Source organism: Oxyura jamaicensis, chromosome 1 (genome assembly GCF_011077185.1).
Source record: "Oxyura jamaicensis isolate SHBP4307 breed ruddy duck chromosome 1, BPBGC_Ojam_1.0, whole genome shotgun sequence".
NCBI lineage: Eukaryota > Metazoa > Chordata > Aves > Anseriformes > Anatidae > Oxyura > Oxyura jamaicensis.
The window spans coordinates 105,981,469-106,009,056 of NC_048893.1; the positions used below are offsets into that span (position 1 = coordinate 105,981,469).

General features: G+C 40.8%; 1 protein-coding gene across 4 annotated transcripts in view; it reads right to left on the reverse strand.

The window, feature by feature from the left end:
• The window catches only part of APP (amyloid beta precursor protein), a 211,232-nt gene that overhangs the window by 159,072 nt on the left and 24,572 nt on the right, over nt 1–27,588 (reverse strand). For all 4 annotated transcript variants that reach the window (XM_035315530.1, XM_035315532.1, XM_035315531.1 and 1 more), the window contains exon 2: nt 15,149–15,316. In XM_035315530.1, the coding sequence (XP_035171421.1) occupies nt 15,149–15,268 (120 nt within the window). In that variant the 5' untranslated portion in view covers nt 15,269–15,316. The remainder of the gene's footprint in view (nt 1–15,148; nt 15,317–27,588) is intronic.

Sequence of the window (27,588 nt, forward strand, 5' to 3'; positions counted from 1 at the left end):
GAGCTACAATATCATTGGTGTTGGTGAGACTTGGTGGGACAAGTCCCACAGCTGGAGTGCTGTTGGCTGTTGAGGAGGGACAGGCAGGGCAGGCGTTGCACTGTAGGTAAGGGAGGGATCAGACTGTGGCCGTCGCCGTTAGGGATGGTGCAGTAGAGAGCCTCTGGGTGGGGATTAAGGGGACAGATAGCAAAGTAGATGCTGTTGTGGGTGTCTACTATCAACCACCCACCCAGGATGATGGCACAGATGAGCTATTCTACACACATTTGGGGAAATCTTGGGCCAGGCTTCACAGCTGGAGCAAGTCTCACTGCTCACAGGCTCCACGTTGTTCATACAGCACAGGAGATGTCAAGGCTCAAGCTTTCAAGCCACTTTTTCCCTTACAGCTAAATGTAGAAATGAACATTGCTGAAGAGCAATGGACATCATAAATGCAACATGGAGAAGAGTCCCCACAGAAGCTGCTCATAGCTCAGTACATAAGCACTGAGTCTAGACATGCATCAAGTCCCCCAGAGTCACTGGGCTGTCTATAGGCATCTGTACGTTTAACAGAAGCAATTCAGGAGCATGTAAAATCAAAGAACAAACTGTCTTAGCCCTCCACCCCCCACCAAAAAAGCAGCTAAACATTTTCTTGCCAGCAGTCTTCCTCCTGCAGTCTGCTGCCACACAGATGGCAAAACATTTTTTGAGGCCTTGTATGACATGTTCCGCTGAAGTCAATGGGAACCCTGACACCGACTTTGCTAACAGAAGGACTGAGTCCATCAACTCCAAGATATCCAGGAGAAAGACAAAAGACACTCTTCCCCTCCCTCTCTCCAGAAAAGAATCTCAAAAGAGTTAGGATGGTTGCCAAAGGGAGAAACTGGAAGCACTTCACATTGCTCCAAATGATTCAATTGACCACAGCAATATTAATCCCTAGGGAAGAACACTGCTGTGGCATAACAAGAAGGCAAATCACATGCAACAAAATTTACACAAAAATATACATAAGACCTTTTTCTCAAGGAGAATTAAGATGTGGATTTCCAAGCTCTCAAAGGCAGGACCCACCTCAGCTAGAGACCGTCACAGGGTCTGAAGGGCAAGTATCATCACAGATTCTCAGTCCACTCACTGTATGAATCACCCTTTCAACGTGAGACACACAAAAAAAAGATGTCTACTTAAAATGAGTAACAGCATAACAGGTTGCTGTCAGCCCAACACAGATACTTGACAAGCTCCGATTACTACCTTGGGTGAATTACTCTGTTAGCAAAAATCTGAACTATGCCAGCTCAGTACGGCAGTCTCAAAATACCATACAAAACTGACTTCTACCACCTCCACTCACATGCGTGTGTCAGGGAGAGAAAGGGTGCATGTCTGTAAAGATGTCCCTCATTTTCACCACAATCAGCACCAACTCTCCAGAGATTTCCGAACCTCACACACCTCAAGCTTTTAGCACACTTTGCTCTTGAAGAAGAAACAACCAAAGTCTGCAGTAGGATTTCATTTCTGTTGAACCTTCACCCCATTCTCACCGAGGCACAATCTCCAAAGAAAGTCTACCATCAGAGTCTACTCTCCTTTCTTCTAGTTGATTGAGGCAACTAATTAACATGACGGTTGTGGCTGCATCCAACTAGACAAGTTCAAAGGGTCTCAAGAACAGGACATTGTGGGTAGGAAACCCAGCAAAGGCTTCAAGGAAAAATAATAAGAAAGGGTCTTTACATATAATTTTACAAGTACTATCAACCTCAGCCTTTGGCATCAAAGTCAACTTGACCATCATCAGAAATGTTTACTACAACAGTATGTGACAGATGGGCACTCCAAATAGTAACCAGGCAGAAAAAGTTATTTTTTATATTAAGTACTTCACCAACCAGTACTTTTGGAGTCGTCATGATGCCAGTAATCCCCATTCAGGTGGCAGTAATACAATCAAATCATTTCTGTTCTTGTGATCTCCAATTTTCTAATTCCTCAAAATCCTCTAAGACATTAATATCAAAAGGAAGTACAATAAATTACGATATATTTCTTCTTTTACTTGTTCCGCAGTAAGAGCAGCATAGAATACATTAAATTTAAAAGGATCTTTGGAGCTCTTTCTCCTACAGGAGCTACATTCACTGAATCTGACTAAAGTTAATAAATAAATAAATGAACCATTTGACCATGCCAAGAAGTACTTCTTGATGCAATGGCTTTTTCAAACCATCAAAGAAAGAATAAATAATAATAATAATTAAAAAAAACCTTTGCACCTCATATTGCTTGTGCTTATCCTGGGAGCGATTACTTCCTGCCTTGCAGAGCCACACCTGCTGTTCTGGAAATTTTCAAGTGAAAAAAGTAGATCAAAGCTTTAACTGCTCTTATCTTCAGGATTATGTTATCATGCAATCTCCTTTATTACTATGTGCTGTGGTTTAACAGTTTCTGTTGTTTAGCAGGGTAACTGTTTTAGAGATAAGCTTTAATTTGTTTAGTACTCATGAAAGTGAGACATTACACTAAAGTGAAGCTATTGCTCCAAATACTAATCTAGGCAACAAAGTCAATGCAAGGATTTGCAAAGACTTCAAATAACTCTATCAAACTTTTAGTGCAGTGTGAGCAGCTTTGTATCGAGCTATCGGTGCAGCCCTGCAACAGTCAGGTTGACCCTCCAACACCTTGTCAGATAGCCCAGCGCTTACCCTACAAGAAATTCTTCACCATGGCTGCTACACTGTGCGATAAATAAATACTTCTCATTAACTTGGAAATGCCAAATCCACTGCTGCATTAAGCTTACGATAGGATTTTTGTTTGCTAGACAACGGTGACAGAGAACCCTCATCCTGGAGAGCAGCAGGTGAGGTTGATGTTCGGGAGTGCAGCCAGGACTTGCGCAGAGCTCCAGGTCAGCGAGCAGCTGCAGCAGCAGTAGCAGCTCCATGGAGCTGGCTGTGCCCCAGCTCTGCAACCCTGCCTGAGCAAGAGCAGCAGGGAAACCAGAAGCAGGCAGGGCTCTGCCTTCGAGGTACAGGTCTGCAGCCTTCTTCTAAAACTACTGTCAGCAGGAAGCAGTGTTTAGTAGATAACCTAAGAACTCCAAATTTCAGGTCAGATCACCTCTGTGAGGTTACTGTATTAGACTGAATTTATCTGTCTTTCATGCACTTGTCAATTCCACCTTGTCCTTTCTGTACTGTCATCATCCTGTCTAAAAATGTCACCCTTGTTCACAATTCTTTAACCTGCTTACTATTCTCTCCTTTCCTGCACAGATTTGAGTATTTTGAATTTAATTCCTCTCCACTTATCTTGCTGCTCCTGCCCTAAATCAAATTATGGAGCCACATTTGCATCTCTGATTAGAATGTGACCTGCTCTTCGTTATAGGCTTGATTTAACATCTGTCTTCAAAACCTAATAAAATCAAAGTTTTCCCCATTTAAATTGTTTGTGTTGTCCACTGCAGAGAAGCCTTGTTGGGGAAAGTCAGCGACTAACTGGACATGCTTCTGAAAACATACAGGACCAAGAGGCAGAAAGTTGTAGTGCCTTCGGAAGTATCTTAAAAGTTTCTTCTTCAAAGGCTGTTCAAGGACTGTAGCAAAACCAGACCTCTGGCAGCTGTTAGATGAAGGAAATGTCATGCTCTCCCCGTGTTAACACTCCAACTCACCTGAACCTCTGTGCGCTGGTTCAGAGAGGGTGAAGGATCCTTTTTTATTTTGTTTGTTTGCGAGGGTTAGCTTCGTGCGAGTTCAGTTCCCCAAACTTCCTCATCACAAGATGAGACATATGCTGAAATCTGGCAGAGCAGACATAAGGAGGAGGAGGAGGGGAACAAAACTGACTCTTTCTGCAACAGCACGTACCACTTAGGCTCAACTGCTCTACAGCAGCACTCCTAACTGTTAGTTTTGTAAGAAACTCTAAAATTAGCTCATGCAATCTGACTGTCTCATGGGAGAGACTGTTTGTTCTTTCCACAGATCTTAAGCTACAAGAGCTGAAGATGCCATAATTGGAAGTATGTGAAAGCGGGGATGTTTGCGAACTTTGAATTTGGCTGCATACAAGAGAATTTTAGGTCCTCTGCTCTGCTCCAAACTGCAAACCAGAGCGGTGCTCTTGCACAAAACATCTGAGATAGAGGAATGAAACAGTGGTTGTAAAACTGCTGCTCAGCTTAGCAGCTCTGATCCGTACTGCCACTAAAACCTTAAAAGCCATCTTTCAGTCTTCAGCAAGTAATTACAGATTGGCACACCCACTGATGTGTTCTCAGCAACAGCTCCAAGGGAGAGTTTCAATGAGATACTCCTCTAAAATACTAAGAAGCATACACATTATCAGTTCATACAGTATTTAAAGTTTAGCTTTTTATAAGATCAGTCTTACCAACTTCTCTTATATCTCTGGTTAGAAGCATAAATTTAATTCCTGCTTCTTGCAAGGCTCTTTGTTTTTTTCCTCTTAGTTGGAGTCTACAATCTTGCCAAGCTGTGTGGGAATTTGGACAAGCAACGTGAGCTGCAACAGTTCACAGATGTTTAAAGAAATACTCATCAAAATCAAGCTCAGATTTACAATGTTTTTACAGATTTACAAAGTCTGTAACTGGCTCAAACAAGGTAAAGCAAAAAATACTGAAGGGTCTTGATAATGCATCAAAAAGTGGTACTTTCCAAGGGCAGCTCAGAAGGCTAACTTGCAAAGAAGCCACTTATCGACCAAGCTGTGGTCACACAGCTTTGACAGAGCTGCATTCACAGAGTAAGTGGAAGAGTAAGTTACGAACGGAGGAAATCAGGTGTTCTACAAATGCTTAATTTTCACTGTTCTTCAAGACAACATACAACAGGAAAAGAAGCAAATAAATTTCATTTCACTAGATTACAAAACTGTTTTATATTCTTAAAACCATTACAGTTTCTTCAAGCAGTTGTGATTGGACATCTTGTATACAGTTCATTTTCCGTCGAATCAATGATTTTCTGACCCACAATAATATTTATAGAAAGAAAGACCAAGTTGGCAAGAGAAAAGCTTCTATGACATTGTATTTCCTTATATCCTGATTAATAGTATTCACTTTAATATTCATACACAGAAGAAATATTTTAAACATGCTATGTCATTACTGTACAAGGAACTTTTTTTTTTTTTAATGTAACAACTATCAGCAGCCACAAAATACAAAGCCGATGTTTTAACAAGATGCTGTAACGTATCTTTTAAACACTACACAACATTCTTCTAGCTAAGATAGAAACTCACACTAAAGAGAAGGACACTTCCATGGTTGGACCAAATGATCTTGCAGGTCTTTTTCAACCTCAGTGATTCTATGATTCTCGTTCCCTAGCAAAGTTTCATCCTAAGATCTTGTAACAATTTGGAATTGCCTTACAGACCTTAAACCCAATATTCTTGTTTTAGTCTCAACATTAAGCCGGGGATGAGAAGAACTCTGAAACATCTAAAAGGAAGTCCTTCCCTTTCAAACTTTTTCATTACCAGTTTGCTGTAACATCCCTTGAGTGAAATTCTCACCCTACTCACGTCAAAAGTGAAAATTAACAGCTGAAATTCTGCTCAAACTATTTAAGACCACACTATGTGCATATAAAAGGAAAAGGTGGATGAAGCAGTCAATAATTAGACATATTCAGAAACTTCTCCATTATTGTATATTATAATTAATCCACAGCCATCTAGAATTGAAAGTATTATTTTCTATAACTAGCACACATCTATCAAAACAGATTATCAGTGGGATTTTTGATTAATAGAGGCATACAGCATTTGGAAGATTAAAGCAGGCATTCTGTACTACATAATATCTTAATTGGATAGAGAATAACCGGATGATAATGTCAGAGCATGGATTAGAAGTGGTAGTAATAAACTGCTTAGTGAAAAAAATGCAGTGTCCCAGAAATCAAAAACATTTCCCCCATCCAGCCCTGGGGTATTGTCCTATGAATTCAAGCAAGCACCACCTTCCTGACAGGTTCAAAGCTAAAGAACAATAGAAATCATCTTTCCCTTTTTTATGTTTGGCTGCAGAACTGATAATTGAAAATGTGTATAAAGCAGCTTCCCTTTTACTTACAAATTCAGACTTCTAAACAGAAACCTATTCTGTGCTACCAATCTGAAGAGATCAGCCTCCTACTCATGAACTTCATACACACTACTATGCAGAAATAAACAGATCTCTAGTTAATATTTCTAATTCTCAAATATTTCAAAAGATATAGACAAAGGGTAAAACACAGAAAAAATAAAACAAAACAAAAAAAGTTTTAAAAAAGGAAAAGGAAGACGCTCACCCAAAAGGGAGCTCCACTACTACTGAGGGACAAAGCTATTATGAGATATTAAGATACACCAAAGGAAAGCTGCAGGACCCTGCACAAGAGAAGAGGATGGCCCCCAAAATACAGGCTGCCACGAGGCGCACTGCCTCCTCAGGCATTCATGTAGTCATAAACAGAGATCCAAAGGAACTGAAGCCCTTCAACACCCAAAACAAACAAACAAAAGAAAAACAACAGCCAAAAAAAAACCATACCCGGACACAGCGCCCACAAACAAAAACCTCAAGAAGGACTCACACTTGCACCCATCCATCTACGAGGCAGAGTCACAGAAGCCATTTCCCTGATTTCAGTGCCTTTAATTGGACACAGAGCTGAGGGTGCCAAAGCATGGCTCCTGCCTCACTCCACCTCTTCTCCATTTATTGCTAACACTTCCCCATGAGCCAGCAATAACACAGGAGCTGGATCAAGGAGCTGACCTACTTCTGAAAACATCCCCCCAAGAATAAAAACTGCATCACAGTGGAAATTGCCAGGAATTAAGGATGACCTAGGGCGACCTTTTGGAAAGTGGGATAGATCTGTATTGGGCTGAAGTGTCCATACAACTCTGGTCTGAAAAGATGGAGGAAAAGAAAAGAGATTAGCAAGGACATTTCCTCAGAAGGGCTGAAATCTAACAGTGATGTATTTTCTTCACTTAAGGCAATTTTCCCACTCTCTCAGACTTTTAACATTATCTATTGAAGGAACAGCTGCTACAAGCCCATCTTAGAGCCACATAGGGTATGACGTAGGGGGTGATGGATCTTTCAAGAGCAGACAACATACTAAGATATCTCTCTGTGTAAGGCAAAATAAACAAACGGTGAAATGCAGCAGTAAAGTTCAACTGTGTTGTTCCCATCAGGACATCAGCAGCAGATCACACCCAATGCCACAAAGCCCTCCGGGAAGTTTCCTGAGGTTCTTGAGCCAAGAGTTGGTCTAAATGAAATTCGTTCCCCTCCCTAGGTGTGGCAAGAGACCTTGTCTAAGTATGTCCCATCGTAACCTTACAGAGAGAACCACAAGCACAGCACACTGAAAACAGTACTTTACATTTTCTTCTTGTCTTTTACATCTTCAATTTAATAAATGCCTTCTGGCATCTGATCACATGCTGAGTGGTTTTCTGCTAGGTGAATGCTAAACTGAAAAAGGCAGCAGGACGACCTGCATGTAGGCACTGTACCTGTACGGCTCTGAGGACAGCCATCTCAGCTCACTCCTGACACAAACACTACGCCGACGGACCCCGGTGATTAAGCAGTGCCATTCATCTCATCTATCATATCTGTGAAATTCAAAGCTAATCTAGGGGAAAATACAGCATAGCTGCTTCATTAAACACTGCAGTACAGATTTACCTAAATATATATTTACATGGGCAATCCTCTTCCATTTTCATTCCCTTCCCTCCCTCGGCCTTAAAGCAGAATCAGCTTTCCCTCCCCAAGAAAAACATGTTTCTTCAGAAGGATTTGAAAAAAATGTCATAAAAGAAATAGAACATATTGAGATTCTGATGTTTTTAATCTAATTTATTTTCAGGACATACAAAGAAGTCTGCATGGGGAAAAAGGAACAGGGAGCTCTTTGTTATTAACAAAATAAAAGAAGGCTGCATCTTGCAACCCATATGCACCAAGTTTCATTAGTCACTTGATCTGAAATATATTTAAATGGTAGACTACAGCATCTGGGCTAAAAGCTCCTACTTTCTCAAGAAAGTTACACTGTGAACATGCTAAGGTTTAACTGTAGGGTAAAGATCATCCGTAGTAGAACCTGCATTTCCAAAATGGTAAGTTTTTACTGAAGCAAGTGATGTGTAAGCACTGGCTGAAAAATTAAATTCATTCAATTTTTCCTGTAGACCAAAAGCTAAGTTAAAAAAAAAAAAAAAAAAAAAAAGACCTCAATAATCAATGCAAGGAGTGCTAAGATACCGTTCACCCAATCTTTTAAGCATGACTGTGCACATCTTAGAATATACCAACACACGTGTGCCTTGAAAATGTCATTTGTTTTAAGGACAGCCTGTGCTGCCAAAAATCTGTATATTTCCCATGATTTTTCATTAAATTGATCATTTTCCTCAGAGCACAATGTATGGCTTTTTAAACTGAATTTAGAGGAGCGTAGGTTTAAAATTCAGTTTCTTCTTCAATGCAGTGGCTATTTGGTTTGAGAAACTAGAAAGAGCACATTATGCAGCCTAGATAAAAGCAACAATTTGTATTAGGGTGAAAATGACAAGATAACATGGAGAGAAACTGTTATCAAAGGAGCAAGGCCATTTTCATTGCATTTCAAATTCTCTTCCCAGAAGAAAAGCCTAATTTTAAATTTATTTATTAAAAATCATCAGCATTCCTGGCAGCCCAACAACCCCTTTAACAAAACTGCAGCTCTCAGAGAGGGAGCTGCTGCCACCAGTCCTGCCTGCCTGATTTTGGGACATGCAGTGCCCAGGGCAACAAGACCAGAAGAATTCTCTGATACCCAGTGGTGTGGAGTCAAACAAAATGAAGGTGAGGCAGCAAGTCGGATGTGATGGTGGACCTTCTGGCCCACCTACGGACGAAGGGACTCGAGGACTACCTCGAAGCAGGAGATTGTAGGGCAAATCAATGCCAAAGCCTTACTACCATCACATCCCAAGGTGTGCTGGATCTGGTTAGGAAGTTGCTCTGGGTTTCAGCAGCAACTTACCTAAGCATGTGGCATAAACAGAGATTTGAGCAAATGACACCAATATCCTTTTTGGAAGTATTATAATTAGAGATCACACACGCCAACACTGTTTTGTCAACAGCTACAGTGACTTATCTGTTATCTGAATCTACCCTACTGTTCTCTGCTCCTCCACCTAGCACCAAGAAATAACCACAGCATAGCAATGTGCACTTGTAATTCCTTTTATTATTATTATTATTATTTCTGGGAAGGACTTCTGTAAGGTACGCACATTGCAAGCCACTGATGGATCTCAACTGTATGTAAGATGGAAGTGGATACATGTCACGACCTCACAGACGAACCCAAGCACTCAGGTGCACTCAGAGGGCAGGGGTAACGCTGGCTGAAGCCAACCCCGACACTCTGCCTCTGAAAGCTGCTCTAAGCACCTAGCCAAGGATCTGGCAGCAAGACAGTAGCTGGCTATGAGGCATGCCTAGATCTCCAAGTTCCCAGGTTCATACTCCATTCGTTCAACAGTGCAAACACTATCCAAAGCCCAATGACTTTTACTGTGTTTTTGGTTTGCTTTTGAAAGTACAATTTTCAGAACAGCTCCTTTCCATTCTGTTCAATTCCATGCACGCTTTAAGTGGAAATAAGCACCTCCAAATTAAACTAAGTGTGTGGGGGGGAGACACATATTAGGCAACATGAATTTTCTGCCAGCTGTGAGTGTTGATTTTACAACTCGTTTTGGACACCGAGTTCAGCACAGACAAGCAAAATAATGTCAGCCCTTCAAGCAACTTATAATAATGTCTCCTAATTACTAGATATAAAATTCAGCACATAGTAGCTGTTTAAAATTGCTAATATAATACAACACACACCAACATTTTCCATCTGAACACTCATTCCATTTAAATGGGGAACCGAACACACCTAAATTAACTTCCTACTCCTCACATTCATGTGGCTACGAAAACATGTACTTTGCCAAAAGGCAGGTTCCAGCTTGGCTTTGTGAAAACTGGTTAGCAAAATAAGCAGCTGCCTGGCCTTCAGCATGAGCACAACCTGCTCCAAAATGCACCTTCCTTCAGCAATAGCGAGCCACGTCAGAGCTGCTGCCACCTTCCACTTGAACGTACATGGGTAGGGATACCAAAAGTCCTCCACAAAACAAAAAGCAAAATCCAGGAGCAGTGGTCCCCACATTTCAGGGCATCAGCTAACGTGCAATCAGTGGCTGTCAGGAAGAAACTTTCCCCGGGGGAGCTGGTTATCCAGTAATTGCAGATGGCAGGGTTTTTCCAACATCCCTCTAAAACAGCTGGTACTGCAGTGTCAGCAACAGGACTAGATTGATCGATGGCTTGATTTGAAATGTCAGCTAGTATACTTACAAGTTAATGGTTTTGGCACGTACACAGGTGTAACCTCTCCATTTACATTAATGCACCCTGAATAAACATTGTTCTAGTGCCTGCAGCACTTGCATTTAACAGCTGTGTGCAATTCAGGCCTACACCATTTTACTTTTCAGTAACGGGTACAAATTGCAATAATAATGTGTACAAATAGGATGCTATTGCATGCTATTTAGTGTGATATTAAAAGATACTGTAAGTTAAATTGTACTTCTTTAGTCAGTGTCTAATTCTATCCAGAAACATTTGATTTTGCTATATTTAAAAAAAAGAGAGAAGCAACCAGCTTAGGTTGCTAACTCCTTAGTAAACAAGTACATTATATTTAGTTTGCCCTACCTTAAAGACACATGAGATAGATCTGAAATCAGAAAAGATCAGTGTGCCATCTTTCAGAACCCCTTCTTGTTAGGTCAGGAGCAGAGTTTAACTGAAGTCAAGGAAATTAGAAGGTTGCATTCAAGTATCTTCAACTTCCTTTCAAATAAGTCACAGTTTTTGAGCTTTGTCATATTCAAACTGTGGGATGTGTTGCCCAAATACAAATCCAGACAGTTCCTGCGCTGCACTGAGCTCCCACTCAAAAGAAGAGAAGCAACAACAAGTGACATACATCTTTAAAACACGTAGGTGGTTCTGCCTATTACTTGTTCCTCCCTTTCTGCCCCTGCAATGCTCCTCTGCTGTTACTTCCTCCATCAGGGCTTCAAAAATCCTCCTACACTGGCAGCGGCCAAGAGGGGCAATGACAATCTCAAGGAAAACATGCAAGGATACCTGTTATACCTTCTCTAGAGGAGAAATCTAAGCCTTCTGTATTCCATATGTATTTTAGCCTTGCATTGTACAGAAAAGCTTTTTAAAAATCATTTATAAGGAGACAGAGGAATGCATCTACTTTTGTAAGTTTTGCTGTGAGGGGAGATTTGTTTGTTGATTTACAGGAGTTTCCTGAAGTTACTAACTTTGTATTATTTTAGAGACAAGGAGCTCATACAGCAAGAACTCTGCTGTACTTGCTCACAGAGTTTCTGCCCACCTACCTCCTCTAGGTACGTGCTTTCTGGTCTTTCCCTAGTGTAGGAGGAACTGGGTGCATAGGTTACCTCTACAGGATCTACTTGAGGAGAGCATTGTCTCTTGCATTATAGCCACAACAATAACGACTGGCACATAGCTACACAGGGTACCTGGAACCAAAAAACAGGTAGAAGAACAAGATGGACAGAAGAGATTGCTCATTGAAGATGCAGGGGAAAATCTCATCCCCTGCTCCCTGTCATTTCAATGCTCAGCTCAGAGTTGGGGGAGAAGGAAGGGGGAACAGCACCCCAGCAGAGCAGTGCCAGTAGCTGCTGCTCCAGCGGGACTGAAGAATGAAGGAAGCTGCCATGGTGTCAGGCAGCATGACAAACCAATTCAGGCAGATTACCTGTCTGCTTCATTAGCAGAACATACAAACTCAGCCTCTGCCTGTACTGAGAAAAAACACACCTCAAGCAGCAGCAGTCAGCCTTTTGGGGAAAAAGGAAGCATGGAGAAGAAAAAAGGAAGGAAGGAAAAGGCTGCATCTGGCAAAACTAAGAAGTAAGATTTTACCCACATACTATTCCAATGCAAAAGGCACCACATCTCAATCTTGATGTCTCTTACTTCCTGCTAACAGAAAAAATGTAAATTTGCCCCACTCCCTGGGCCCAGTAGCAGGGGCTATCTCCACAGCCAAAGTAAACAGCAGAAGGCAAGAGGAAAACCACCTCACTCGTTACCCCCAGGATACAAAGCATATTTGGAGCATCAAGCAACAAAGGGTTCTCCACAGCTGAGAAGCCAGCCTGACTAGTGTGTACTAGCACTGCTCTCCAAATTCTTTTCTTTGGTAGAAGAAGGTGCTTGTATCTGATTTTTCCATTCTTCTTCTCAAGTCATGGGAAAGTTAGACAAAAGCAGGCAGTAATGCCCTTTCCTGGCCATACCAAAAGCCCACCATGCTACGGAAATGGCCACAGGGACATGAGAAAGCACAGAAGACTATAGGAAAGAGCTGTACAAAACCAGGAGCTTCTGTCCATTCTGCAGGGCTGGATCAATTTTGATTTGGCTTTTAATTTTATCTCATCAGCAGGTCTGACCTTCACAATGTTTGTTATTAATTCATGTATTTGTTACCATCATTAATAATTAAATAAGCACGGACTCGCATGATTCCTCCCCACCCGCAAGCAGCTGCTTGGAGAGCCATGGCGCTGCCAAGCGCTCTGACATCCCACAGCAGCTTGCCCCTTCCTACAGCCAGCTGGGCCACTCAGGTGGAGAAGAAAGCCAAGGGATCAGGCAGGACAGCCATGGCATCAGCACCTTCCCACAAACAAACAGAAAGCCTACTGGCGAGCACAGCCAGGAAACAGTTTCCAGCCAGATCTCCACATTTCAAAACTCCACAGCAGAATTGCTCACTCTTGAAGTTAATGAGAGCACACTGCTTAATCACTGCTGAGGGTCACTGAGAATTACCTTCTGCCCACCCTTACTCATGTATTTCTCCCAGATCTCTGAGGACCTGGGAGCGAAAGCAAAGGAGGCAGCTGCCAGCTCCGGCAGCTGAGCCAGATGACCCACTGAAGTCCTGGGCACGCAGACAAAACCCCCATCTCCCTGACTGCTCTCCACCATGCCTACTACCTCCTTAGCCTTTTGATGTGTTATGCCCCAGTAAGAACACAGATTAACTAGAAACAGTAAGATGCCTGCCCCATTTTTAGGGAGCAGACTGTCCAACAGCTTGCCCTGTGAGAGTGCTGAACCCCCTATGCCGTGTTTTCAACTGTAGCTATAGAGACGCCCTAAAATTGCGATAAGATCACCCAATATAAGCACCCAGTATTAATACATAAGCACCTAATATTAATAAGCACCCTAGGCCTCCCCCTGCTTCAAGCAGGGCTAACATCAAAGCCGGACCAAGCTCCTTGGGCCCTTGGCCCATTCAATTCTCCCAGTCTCCAAGGATGGAGACTCCACATTCCACCTGGGTACCTGTACCAGCTCTTGGCCACTCTCCCCGTGAACAGTTTTTTCCTTATGTGCAGTCATAGCTTTCCTTATTATTCCCTTTGTTATCAGTCAATATACAGTCACTACTTTCCAATGCCTTTTGCTTTCTTTTTAGTTTTTTTGTTTGTTTGTTTGTTTTTTTAATGGAAGCATTTTTCTATGCCACCCAAAATTTCAAAATCGCCTGACATTGAGCTGAGTTTTACAGTTCCCAGTCCTTGTTTTGGAATCCTCTTACGGCAGCCTATGTAACTGAATTGCCAACCTCCTGAATTATTCATGCCTTAAAACTGACCAAACTTCCTATTCTTATTTCCTATAAATTTATGTATTTTTTTCTATAACTTTAGAAAGACTTTCTACCTTGTGAGCTTTTATTCACTTCCTACTTTCATCTTCTTATTCCTTCCTCCACTCTCAATAATTTCATTATATGTAAATCAACGTTATTTAGATAACTCAAAGCAGATGATGGAAAACAAGAAGAAATCTTTTAAACCCTGCCAGCATGTTCTGTTTGGTATTTTTGTTAGTATTATATAAAAATAATATGAACTTCAAAAAGCAGTACTTTTTATTAAGAGACTAAGCTAATGGCAAAGTAACCATTTTAATATCCTTTATGGGCTCTTTCTTAAAATTAGTATTCATGACCATAAAGCCCAAACTCAACAACTGAACAATACGTTGTAAGAAACATAAGGAACAATCAATGGGTGAAAGGGCAGGAATGAAGATGCTAAGAGAGAAGAGATCTGAAGTGTGAATTATCTTCCTTCTTAAAGAGGCATTTTCACAGAAATTGGTTTGACATTTAGGAGGCAAGACAGCTACTGCTATGGCAATAAGCAATAGCCCCTGCTTAAAAAAAAAAAAAAAAAAGGCAGAGATGGTATAAAAAGACATAAGGGCTAAAGCAACTCAAGCCATGCCCTTTTGTTTCATGGCATGAAATCCACATTTTCTTTTCAAATTGTCACACACTGGTACGAGGTTATCACACTATCACAGCATGGAGACAAAACAAAATTAGATACACAATCTGTTCTTAGGACATGAGTGAGTGGGTAATAAGTTTCTGCTCTCAGATATGAAATTGTTCATTGTGACTTCATCTGTAGGGCAAGCTTTTTCTATTAAAGAAACTCTGAATGGTTCAGTGTGCAGAAGTGACCAATAGCTCTGGACTGACCCACAGTATTTCAGTATCATGGTACGATTACAATGGACATGTTGCAGCTGACATCCAAGATCAGCCCAGTTTATTTAAAACACTGTTGTTCTTTCTGTCATCTCAGCTTTATTCAAAATACTTTATAAATCAGAAGTTCACTGTACGTATACTATATAAAATTATCCACTATGGGGATAAGACAGAGGGATGAAATTGCCCAGCAATACCCTTGACGATCCCCCTGCAGGCAATTTTTGAAGCTGCTTTAATAGTAGCCTCTGGGGAGAGCCTCTTTAAGAAGGGCAAAAGGGCAATGGAGCAGAAGAGAAAATAGAAGGTTAAGATCCCTACGGATTCAGTCCTCCAGCAAGCACCTGCACGTAGGTAATTCAGAATAAGAAACACTATTTCTCGAACAAGGGACTTACTTCCTGGCAATACTGCAGAATTCCTTCTTTAGTGCCGATGCAGGTCTTGGTCCCGGAGGGGTCAGATTCCCATTTTCCATTCTGAACATTCATGTGCATATTGAGCTTGCCACAGAACATGGCGATTTGAGGCTCTGCCAACAATCCAGCATTTCCATCAGCAGGCACCTAGAATGAGAAGGAAAAATAAGTTTTACTCTCTTATCTGACATTTTAGTCCTTCCAAAGCAGTAACAGCACAAGCGAGCCTGAATTAAACTCTAGGCTTACCCACCCACGGCTGTAAAGATTGAAGTTTGAGAAATACGTAATGAGCAAATAAGGTCTCCACAGAAATTCAGACACACAATAACATCACACAAAGTTTAAAGGAGTAAACAAACTCCTGAAATTTATCTCACCGACTTGGGCTGAACACAGAAAAATAAATCTTGTTGATTACTGAAATTTAACTTTCAAAACATACTTGGCACACTGGCACTGGCACAGGAAACGCCAGGCCGAGTGCTCCTCCCTGCCCACAGCAGGCGCCCGGCCCGGCCCAGGGCACCAGGAGCCGCCCTGCTGCAAGGCCTACCTGCTGCCAGAGCACGGAGCTCCACACCAAAGCCACCCTCCACAATTTCTGAACTGAACACACTTCTGTGATACTGTCAGTTTCCTGCCCGCACTTAGAAGGAAGCTAGCTCAACCCTCCTCGCCCACAGACCTCCCGGTTGGTTTAAACCCTGAGCCTGCACAATGCATGGGAGAAACAGAACTAGTGTCTGTGGAGCCAGATTTACATTAGTCCTTTCCCAAAACACTTCATAACCGTGTAACAGCACTTGCATGAAATTAAACATTTTAAAGATTCTGTTCCACTACTTAATCGGCACTTTCACTGGTAACAGAAATCACACCAAAATCCACATTAGGGAGCCTATGAAAACATGAATTCATTTCAAATGTCCTGTTTTCAAGAAGCCATAAACCATTCCTTTTTCCCCAAGGTGCACCCTACCTATGTGTAAATTCATCTCAATCCCTACCAAAATTAAAAAAGATTAAAAATTAGAAGTAGATAAATCAGTAGCGGAAATGAAAGGATCAATGGGTCTACCATAACTGTAAAGGGAGCAAAATGTCTGTCAAGAAGACTGTAATGGAGGAAGGCACACATCTAACACTAGTCAAACAATCTGCCTCCAGCCACGAATGGGAACAAGTCAAACTGCACAACTCACGATCCAGTTTGATTCTAGCATCTGCAAAGATAAATCTCCTCCTTAGGTTACGTTCATCACGAGAGAAGTCAACAGGGATTCATGGTCTCTCATGTCTCAGAAGTGAGCCTGTCACATTAGAGGTATGGTAGAGTACGTAATTATGTTTAAATATCTATTTTTAACTTTTAATTTTCTAGCTAGAATGCTTCTCAAGGGAAACATTAAAAACATTTGAAAAATTCATGAAAAACCAAAGACTTTCTTATAAGAGGTATGCAAATCCAGTATCTTAATTTCCCCACTCTTCATTTAAACATCCCCCTTCCCCCAAAAAAAGCTTTATGAATTTCATATGCCTACAATGATAAAACACTGCACCAAGAAACATTAGGAGTCAACATCTAACTACCCTAACATATTAGATTAACACTGCACATTAAAATGCCATAATTAAAACAAATATTTCAGGTTCTATGTTTTTTGTTTGTTTGTTTGAAAAGGAGAGAACATTTATTTTCCTGTTTTCTTTAATACTGTAATGTAGCCTAAGGAAAGCAGGAATACATCTACTGGCAGTAACTTCCCATCACTATCTCAGCTTCTCTTCTACATGTAACATAACTCTACCAAAATTTCAAATAAAATAGACATGAGTCGTTCCATATGTGGCATGTGAGACATGCCCTGTGGGTTTAAAATGGAGAGGTTTCTGATTCTTTTTCCTTCCCGTTAGCCACGAAGACAGCTAAAGCTGGGGAAAAAAAGGTGGCAGTTTACTTGGAGTGCTATCAATTTAACTCTAACATGACAACCTATGACTGTCTACTTAAAACCTCATTCCCTTCAGAAAGGACAAGACTTCTAGCTTAATCAAATTACTAGAGCAAGTCATGAGCACATTTAGCTTTCTGTATTTTGAGCTGACAGGGCCATACTAATTAACTGCTCAGCATAGCACTTCATCTTATTGATTAAGACAGCTAAATGTTTCTAATCATAAAGGAATACAAGAGCAATTAACAGACGCTGTAAACAGAACGAAAGCATTTAGATCATGATCATGAATAATGCAAATCTTTGCTTCCAAAGTTGAACTTCTTTAGAATGCCCTTAAGCAAGGATAGTAGGTTAATGAATTGTCTGTCATATCTCTGGCTTGACGATACAAGCTTTCAAACAAACAGCTAGAGTAGAAACATCACCTATTTAATGATTTTACAACAGGAAGGAAAAAGAAAAAAAAAGACATTAAACTGTTTAATATCTGAAGGTAAGAGCTTGCTGCTGCAATGCAACCCTGGTTTTTAAACTAAAAGCCTCTCACTTTAGTAATATCCTACAATTTCATATGTTGCATTTTCAGCATCGTATCTGTGAAACTCGCAGTTCCACCACATAAGTTTTAATAGAAAAAGGGGCCCCTGGGACAGCCTTTTGTGCCATCTCCATTTTCTTTCTGTAATATATGCTGCTAATCCAAGATTTTTGCCATCTGATATTTCATTTCTGAAGAAAATGAGTTGATCTGCTGTGGCACTTTTTTTTCAGATTGAAAACTGGCAGCCTCTTGCTTTTCAAGAAATTACTTGCTGTAAAAACCACAGAAACAACTGATGCTGATGGAGGTGTTTATGCAGAAGTGATGGCCAAAACACAGTAGTCAATCCTAACAACGTTTCTTTATAAGAAGGCAAAGGCTGGCTGCATTACCAGATCTGGCCTTGGCCAAATGAAACCTAGATTTAGAGCTTCTGATGGGCTTTTTGCTGACACCTGAACAAGATACTCATGAAGCACACACAAGATTTCTGTTCAGCCCATTTTGCAGGCATGTTTCAGCATTGTTACTCCTTTTTTTCCCCAAAGAGCTAACTTGCCATCAAGTGACTGACAGTGATCCCACCATTAAAAAAAATGTGGCTATAGCACCAAGCTATATACTGTGTTGCCCTCTATGATGTGTTGTTTCCCTTTGCAATCCTTCTTTCTGACTGTAATAAGACCCACATGCAAAAAGCTGAAATCCGTGAAGCTAAAAATCCATTATGCACTTTGTCCAAAATAACCTGTTATGCCAAATAACAGATAGTTCAGAAGAACATTTCTGATGCCACATTTCCCGGTTCCTTCCCTTTTCTCAGTGCAGCCCTACGTAGCAAGCCTATACAACATGCAGCCTTCTTTTGTTTTACCAGAGTGAAACAGCAAAGGAAAACCTGTCAGCAAGATGCTTCAGGCTGCCCCTCCCGCCAGTGCCCACCACGGAGCATTCCCAAGAGACCTGCTAAAAGAGGCATCTGGAAGGGATCAGTCCTTGTAGCCTTAATTTATGGGATCTATTTTAATCCAGGGCACATTCCTACATAAGAACAGTAACATAAACAGTGAATTCAAGAAGGCATTACTGCTATTTAATTTTATGAGTGTGATGGATACGACGTGATAAAATGAGCTGTGAAGGCTCTCAGGTGCCTGTGGGTTGGACTGGCAATGGTGGGGGTCTCTGATGCTCATTGCCTGTGCCTTCTCCTGCACAGCTTATGTTACTCATGTTTTAAAAGCTTCAATATGAAAAGTAACCTTGAGCTGGTAAAGCCTGCATGCCAGTTTGCAACCTTGCACTGCATTTCTGCTGACATGCTCAGCATGGCATCTATCAACAGGGAAAAGCACAAAAAGCCCTAAGAAGTATTCTAACAAAATTACTCCGGACCTCACGTACATTCAGACATACTCACTTCTAACAAGCTCACCTACACGTCTCATGGGTTTGCACAGATTTTCCAACTTCAGTTCTTACGGTAGGCTCTGCTGCAGATTTTTGTCTCCCCCCCCCCAGAGTTAACAGCTCTGAATACCAAACACTGCTTAACTTTTCCAGCTGACGAACGTGCTGTACCGTCTAGGCTATACTGACATTTGAAGAGTATGCCTCACCCAACACCTCAACTATATTTTCCATTAGGACTGTCCTAGAAAAGCTTTCCATGAATGAAAGGTCTGCTAGAAACTTCTGGCTGGTCTGTCCCAAGGCCTCTAGGTAAGAGACTGAGTCACTTACATATTCCGTATTACGCCGAGAGAAAGAAACAACTCTCTCTCTTCATACCATCTCCCTTCCCATCAAGTTTGTCCTGAAGACCTCAGACATACAGCACTTTGAGGGAAAAATTATTCTACTTTCCCCCTGCCCAGGAACTGGATAATGACGATGCCCCACTATCACAGCAAAGCTAAAAATAAAAGATGAGATAACAACTACTTTCAAGAGAGTCTCTGGTCTACACAAGTTGCTAATAAAATCACTAATGATTCCTCGGGTTGTGTGTTAACACACATCCAGCATCAGTTTCGTGACAGAGGACTGAAAAACTGTACCTGAGGAAAAAGAAATAAAGGAGCACTTCTTTTAAAACTGTTACACACAAAAATCAAAACCAACTTAAGAAAAGGCAGGAAATTGAAAGGAGAGGAAAAAAAGCTAGATGTAGTGGCAGTGATTAGTCCCATACAGGCTGTCACAACATTTAAAACAAGGGAATTCACAAATCACTGGTCATGTCAAAGGTATATCCAGCTAAAAGACACAAATTGGCAGAGAATTTTGTGCATCAGTCAAGTTATCTTCATAGCCAGTGGCTTAATTCACTTACATTCACTGCCTGCCAAGGAAAACTATCTGCATTAGAATACAATCAAATAATCTGGAGCATTGATCTACACAGATAAGCAGCTTCTATACAGTAATGCTGAACAACATAAAGCTATGGTCCAGCTGTTTACAGTAACGTCTGAGGTGGAAATCTCTCCTTGACTAATCCTAAAGCTCAAGGGCAGATTAGTCTCCCAAAGAATAATTCATACAACACAAATTACATTAACGACAACTATTTGCTTTATTAGTATTCTGCAAAAGTGAAAACTATGAGCATATTTATGAAACTGTAATCACGTATTATTTTGTCTACTTTGCATATGACCTCGAAGAAGTAGCATGTGTTTTTTTGCTGCCTCTCAGCAAATCATTAAATAAGTTAGACCAATTAACATGCTACCTCCAGTTAAATGTAAGAGCCATGCTCGTTTTTTCACAGTATATCCACAGTTTCCAAAGACCAAATAAAACAGTGCTCATCACATTTATCAATAAGACATCTCCAGGACAAATTCCTAGAATGGAGAATACCAAAATTTGAAAAACGTCAACTTCATGATTCTGAAAAAATTTACCTCTATTGATTGTACCTTAGGTGGTCTATGTAAATATTTGTCCAATGTCACAGGTTGCTACAGCACCAACTTGATGTTTTTGCCATAGAAAACAAAGTTACTAAATTTGGTTATACATCTACTAATACACTGCAAAATTGTAATAGGATTTGAAGTTCTGAAATAAAAAATATGACGTGTGTCACAGTGGTAATGACAAATGCTGACAGCAGGTTCTCCTTTAAACAGTTTCAGTATTTCAGCAGCCTGTGCTTCGGTCACAATACTCAGTTCTTCCAGAACTGCATGCATCTTCCCGCATGCCACCCTGCAGGGTTTCCTTTAGAGCAGCTAAATGCTGAAGTGCTTAAAATATTTGACAGCAAAGAAATTTAAAATACTGGAAGCTTATACTTGATAGGTATTCTGCCTGCTCTCAAAAGAAAGCACAACATGAACCCATTCTTCAGGTGAGAACATTAAAAAAAAAATAAAAAAAAATGCTAAAGACTGGGATGGGATCGATTCCGTAAGAGAAAACTCATCGAGCATATCACTGCTAATTCTAAGTCTGAAGCTTTGGATAATGAAAGAAGAGGGGCATAATCCATCTGTTTTCCAATTATCTTGTGTCAAATAATGAATATTTGCAAGCCTAATCAAATTAGGACAAAACAAGGTGAGTTCTGGCAAAGCTGCCTGAGTTAAGCAGTTTAATTATTAAAGCCTGTCTCTAAAAATATGTGTTTCATGGCATTTTTCAGCTGTTTTGAAAGGGAAAGGAGTCATTCCAGGTGTGTTGGTGATGCCAAAAATACCAGCTTTTAATAAAATACAAAAACAGGCATCATGTAAGGATTGAAAGACTAAGATGTGAGATAGGGAAACAACTTCCTCCCCACATGAAGACATGGTGTAGGTATCCCTTTGCTTTCCCCTCTTCTTCATTTGGTAATTTGACAAATATATCAGAGGAGACGTGGAGATTCTTTAGGGTATTGAGCATGCTGAGTGCAATTTACATTAATTCCCAAGATGCTCAAAAAAGGCTTTTGTAACAGATTACAGAGGACCAAAAGAAGTTTATCCAGTGATAAAAGTAAAACACAAAAACAAACAAACAAAATCTTTACCTTAACAGAAGAAGGGGTGCTAGGGTTTTATTTTTTTTAATCTATCTCCTTACCACTTCTGAGCAAAAGCCTTTTTCAATTAAGCACCATTATATAAGAGAAAGTATAGCCCTCTCCTCATCCATTCACTGTCATTGCTTTATGCAACTACAAAAGTAATTAGTAAGAAACTAATTGCTAACAGTTCTTCATAATCCCTATTTCAACAGCAAGCACTGGCTTTGTTCACAACTAAGGCCATAATCAAAAAAAAAAAAAATACACGCTGCAAGGTTTTGCCTTAAGAGGGTTTCCATCCATAGCCTAGTTACACAGCTTCAATCCAGATAGCTCTGCTATTAATTTGTAATTAAGAGCTACAATAGAACATGCGAACAAGCATCAGACCTTGTACTTCTATTTATTAAACACTGAAACATCAAAAAGCATTCCCCAGAAGTCCTAAGAGGACTCCTCTGATTTAGGCAGTTTTATTCTGCCAACGCTAACCTGAAGCCACTATCATAAGCCTTCAAAGCATGCTTAATTTGTACTAAATTGTTTCGTTTGCCATGATTTTCACAGTGAGGACACTCGGTAACAACCTCCATACCTACAGCTTATTCAAGAACAACAAATATCCTTCTTATTTTAGCAGGTGATTAGAATAATGCCTCCCTGCTTTCCACTCCAAACACTAGCACCTGTTCCAGCCCTTCAACCGAGCAGGCAACCGATGTAGTTCCAAGGTTGAAAACCTTCTCCTGAAGATAAAAGTCAAAATGCTCTGAAGAACAAGCCCACTCAAGTAACATGTCAGCCTTTCCAACCATGCCTGCACTTCCTCCAAACACCTGTACGACGTTCAGGTTGAAATGTGAGGTTTCTCATGAACTAAAGAAACCCCAGCTTGCACGCAGAGCACTTTGCTTCCTCATTCAGAGCTCTGCAGCCCACAAGCAAAGATCAGTGCTGGGCCCCAGAATCCCCCAGCCATGCTAATACAGGCTCCTGTCACCAGGCAGAATTCTGGGGCTTCTTGCCCCTGGTTAACTATCAGATTTTCCCAAGCTCACAGAATATGGACTGCCAGACCTACTATGTAAGCCATAAAGATACTAGTTCTCCTCCGAGTATCATTATGCATCTATGTGGATCACAAACACTTTAGAAACTATTTATATTTTAAAACCTGCTTATCTAGATAAATAAATAACATCTATAAGAAAGGAAGGGATATGGAGTCAATAAATAAATAAATAAAATAAAGCACCCAAATTAGAAAATGAGGAAATACCAAACTATTGCCTCCCCACAACTTAAGATGGCTGTTTGCCAAAAGCAAGGGAAAATTTTCCATCTCCCAGCTTCTCCTTAGAGAGGAACGGTGTCACAAATTGTCAAAATCAGCATGAATAATTTAGAAACAATTTTATTGTATAATGTTAATATAGAAACAGTAGCAGCAATTATTGTTGTCAACAGCCTAGAGAAATAGGTCGAAAAACATTTTACTGACTGCTCAGTAAAATTGCTTGTATGAACAAGACAAAAGTTTTTGGCAACCAGGACAGAGAAGGGCCACCTCCCAGGGACAGGAAAGCAAGCACAGACCCACAGCTCCTGTACCAAAAGCTTTTGAGACTCAAGCATGGAGTCAAAACTGAAACACACCTGAAATCTGGTTGAGAAACAGACTTTGCTGAAGAGCTCCCAGCAAATCAGAGATTTGTATTTGCCCTAACTGTGCCCTGTTCCAGCTGAGTGCAAACACCTGTATGCTTCTCTCCTGTCCCGCTTTTCCAACAGCCAAACCAGGCGTCACAGCAGCACCCTGCCCACTCCACAGCTGTTCAAGGAGTGCCTGCTCCACAAACACGTGAGAAGCAAGTCCCTTCCCTAGGCTGAGGAGGATATTTCTGCAAAGAACTCTTCTGTCAGCCTACTGATCTCCTCACCCATACCCTTCACAGGTTCCCAAGGCTTGTAATGTTTTCATGCCACAAGTCTCAGGCTTAAAACTTCCCCCAGGTCACTTTCCAAGCACCAGCAGGATACCATCTGGACCCAGGTCCAAGCACCTGCCGAGCCTGAAACCAAAGTAAGTATCACAACCAACCCCCAGCCCTGCAAGGGCTAAGTGCTGAGATTGCAAGGCTTTTTCACAGATCAATTCCTCCCCAAAGAGCTGAGTGACCCCAGAAAGAACCAAGGGTAAACAAAGAAAACAATTAAATATCCTCTGCCTCCTGGTAAGAACAGAGATGCAATCCAGCAGGTGCACAAGTCTGAGGAAAGAAGCGTTTAATGATACCAATAAATGTAACAAGTGTTATTATTTCTTTTGGTATACTACATGTGCAGAAATGCTGTGACATATTGCTTTTGAACCGATCACCAGAAAGCCTGTCAGTACTGTAAGACAAACAGGAGACTGTATTTTACAGAACTGAATTCAAGTTTTGGGCTAAAATACGTTGATTGGAAAGCGCCTATTTCCAGTATTGTATCTTTTACTTCCACGCTGAGAGCAGCCATCGCTTATTTTATCTGACATAAACACATGACGCCAAAGAAAGACGAAGAGTGTGCATCATAGTACCACAACTGACTACAGAAGTATCCCAAGCTCAGCGATAGCTTCTGGGTTCCTAGCGTACTCACTTCTATAAAGTTTAAACTGCAAGGTGAGGGAAAGCATTGAAAAAGCCCTAAAATAAGATCTAATTTTCATTTCTATTAAAGTGCCTTCTTCTTGCAAAAGAGTATCCTAAACTGGCGTAAATTACATTTTAAAACTATTCCCGTGCACGTGTGCATGGTAAGGACGTGAAAAGAAAAACTATATGCAGAACCAGTCTCCATGCCATGAAACAAATTGAAATTGTGTCTGTCAGGTCAAAAATTGTTTGAGGAACAATTCTAGTTTGACAAATTTGATAAACAAGTTAACATTTGTGCAATGTCAGTTTCTCAAATGAACCATGTAGCTCAAATGTCAGCGCTCTGTAACTTATTGACTTATTTTTAATAGAATGGCGGTCTTCAGTTTTCAGGAATTCATTTGAAGTAGCTGTTGACTTAAAAGCAGTTTCACATCTCATTTATCACATTTCCAGTACTTTGAGTAAACATCTCAAGCTAGAAGAATTCTTTTGTATGTCATCTTCACTCCTTTTTTCTTTTTAAACTCTAATATATTTTTTCACCTTTTCCTCCTAAAACTGGGCTGCAATAGTTTGTAAGAGGATGCTAATCTGTCTGAGGGATGTTTACATCTTACCTCAAATCCATTAAATTTATCGGTACTCAACAACTCTCAGAACTGAAGAAAAGGGAAAAAAAAGGGGCAGGGAAACACAAATACTCAAGCTGCTGCCCTTCCACGTATGACTCTCATGCAGCTGACAAACAACACAGAGCTAAGATCCTGTATTTTTGTCAATATATTAGTCAGTTAAAGTGCAATAAAGTATACAAAGCATGTGAATTTTCTTGAAACAAACTTCCTTGAAAAAGAGATACCTGATTTTACAGTTTTGGGAGACACTCTAGGCTTACACAGTTTTCCTAATGCAGGAAGACAACACTAAACTAATGAACTTACCACTCTAAACCTACAGATTACCGCAGTAGAAGAAATATATAGTTCACTTTGCAAACTCCTCCAGGAAGGAAGAGAAGCAACAACCCATCTGCTTGGCAGATTTTTCTCCTGTTGCAATCTGACTGAATAAAGCCTGAGCAGCAACGCCCTGTGGCCAGCAGAGCTGGTGTTTTGCTTCCGAGACAGGACCTACACTCTGCAACAACCAAATTTCAAATGAAGCTCTGAGGTTGGCATGTAAAATAATAATAAAAAATAATTACAGTTTATCATCTACCCTCAACACAGGGGCACAGCCTACACTGCTAACGTAGCTAGCTGCTCCATGGACCACATGGCTTATGCTCTTCTTCAAACCACCCAGAGCGGTACCCTCCTCTCCTGCCATTTGGGGTGAACCACAAATATCTGAATGCTGCCATGCGAGAAGTCTGATGTAACTTCCTAGTTTAAACAGATAGTGTTTCAGCTATTTTGCACCATTACAGCACCCCAAACATACGCCAAACATCCCCCTCATCTTCGTCCGGTGCAGGACTGTTCTCTGCCCAGCCAGCCAGCCTGCAACTCCCATTCTTCTCTGCGAGTTGTCCGACTGGTTGGCTTACTGCAATTATTATTGATTTCCTAACTTCATTCCACAATGTGAAGACGAATAAAGACATTTCTGGCAGCCACCGACTTTAACCACTCGTGTTTGGCAAGGTGGGGACTCATTGACTGCTACAAGGAAGAGCACTTCCATAAGATACTTCCTGAGATGTTACGCGCTACCCGGGATGCCAACACGTCTCTAATTAGACAAATCTATTTTTAGCTCACAAAAACAGCAATACCAGCAAGCCAGAAGGAACTAATCTGTCAACACTGGGATTCAATAACATAGTGAATTACCTGGATTACTTTCAAGGCATGTATGGAAGCCTAATGCTAGCTGCCACGTGACAAAGTCAAATGTCGGGACAGATTTTGATTGATTTTATGTTGACTTACTGTCCAGCCCTTCAATCCTTCCCCATAAATGTGAAATTAAATTCTACCTCAATATAATATCAATACCGTGACAAGAAAGGAATTAGAACAGCATTACTAGGCTTCCCATGCTGAAAGAGATCCTGCTCCATATTAAAGGATACGTAACAGTCACTTCTTACTCAGAAAATCCCAAACCCTGCTGTCCCACTAGACACAAGCTTTTCCCCTGTATCATTCTGCACCCAGCTGCTCTTTCTGAGCAGCTACTGCGTGTTCAGTACAGGTTTTCATAATAGCAATTATAACTATTATAATATCTTTCATAATAATAATATCACTCTTCAAAGCAAAAGCCTGGCTTTCAACCTCTGAGGCTATGGCCAACTCTCATGGTCTCGGGAGATGAAGCTATTTCTCTTGTGCTCTGCTTTCTGGCTCTAGTAGACAGAGACTGCTTATTTAGTTTCATCGAGCACAACAAAAACAACTCCATCATTATTGCATACGTAAAATATTAATGAAAGAACTAAGTAATAGAGAAACAGACCTTCATGCTTAAGAAAGGCATGCAAAGGATTGTACAGTTTTGGGGAGGGAGGGGCCAATAAAATCAAAATATCCATCATTCTATCAGCAGGGCACATGTCAGGCATCCTTCTACAGTTTCCACCTCATATGTTTTACTCATGAAACGCTACTATACCACTGTATGTGCCATAGACATGGATTTAATGACATTTTTCTCATACTCAAAACCAAGCATCTCTTCCAAGGACTGGTGAGCAAAAAATAGGAGGGGATAAGAACAAGCAGATGAAGATATAGGGGAAGTCCTCACAGAAACAACAACACAGCTTTGTTCAGTAGGCTAGGGAATGGGTCACATCACAAATTCTCCCTTCAGTGCAGAAACTACTATACAGGTTTATATGTACCCTCTGCACGACCATGACGGACTTACAAGGCCAAATCACATAAACCAGGGGTCTTAATCTTGTTGGAAATAATAAACGGACAGAGCTATTGTGCAAGCTATGTGTTCTACAGACCACAACTCTTCAACTTGAAAAACTAAGCAAACGCACTCAAAAATGGAATTCTATCAGCCCTGAATCAAATAAACTTCCAATAATCCTGTGGTATTCCAAAATCCGTGATGCAATTCAAGACCAAAAAAAAGCAATGAATACACAGGAAGCAATATGGGACAAAAGAAGAAATTCTGATCTTTCTAAAACCTTAGCTATGATCTTCCAAAACCATTCTGCGACTAAAAGCATGTGTGTATTAAAGATGCGGAGTTCGTTTCAATTCTTTCACAGCATGTCT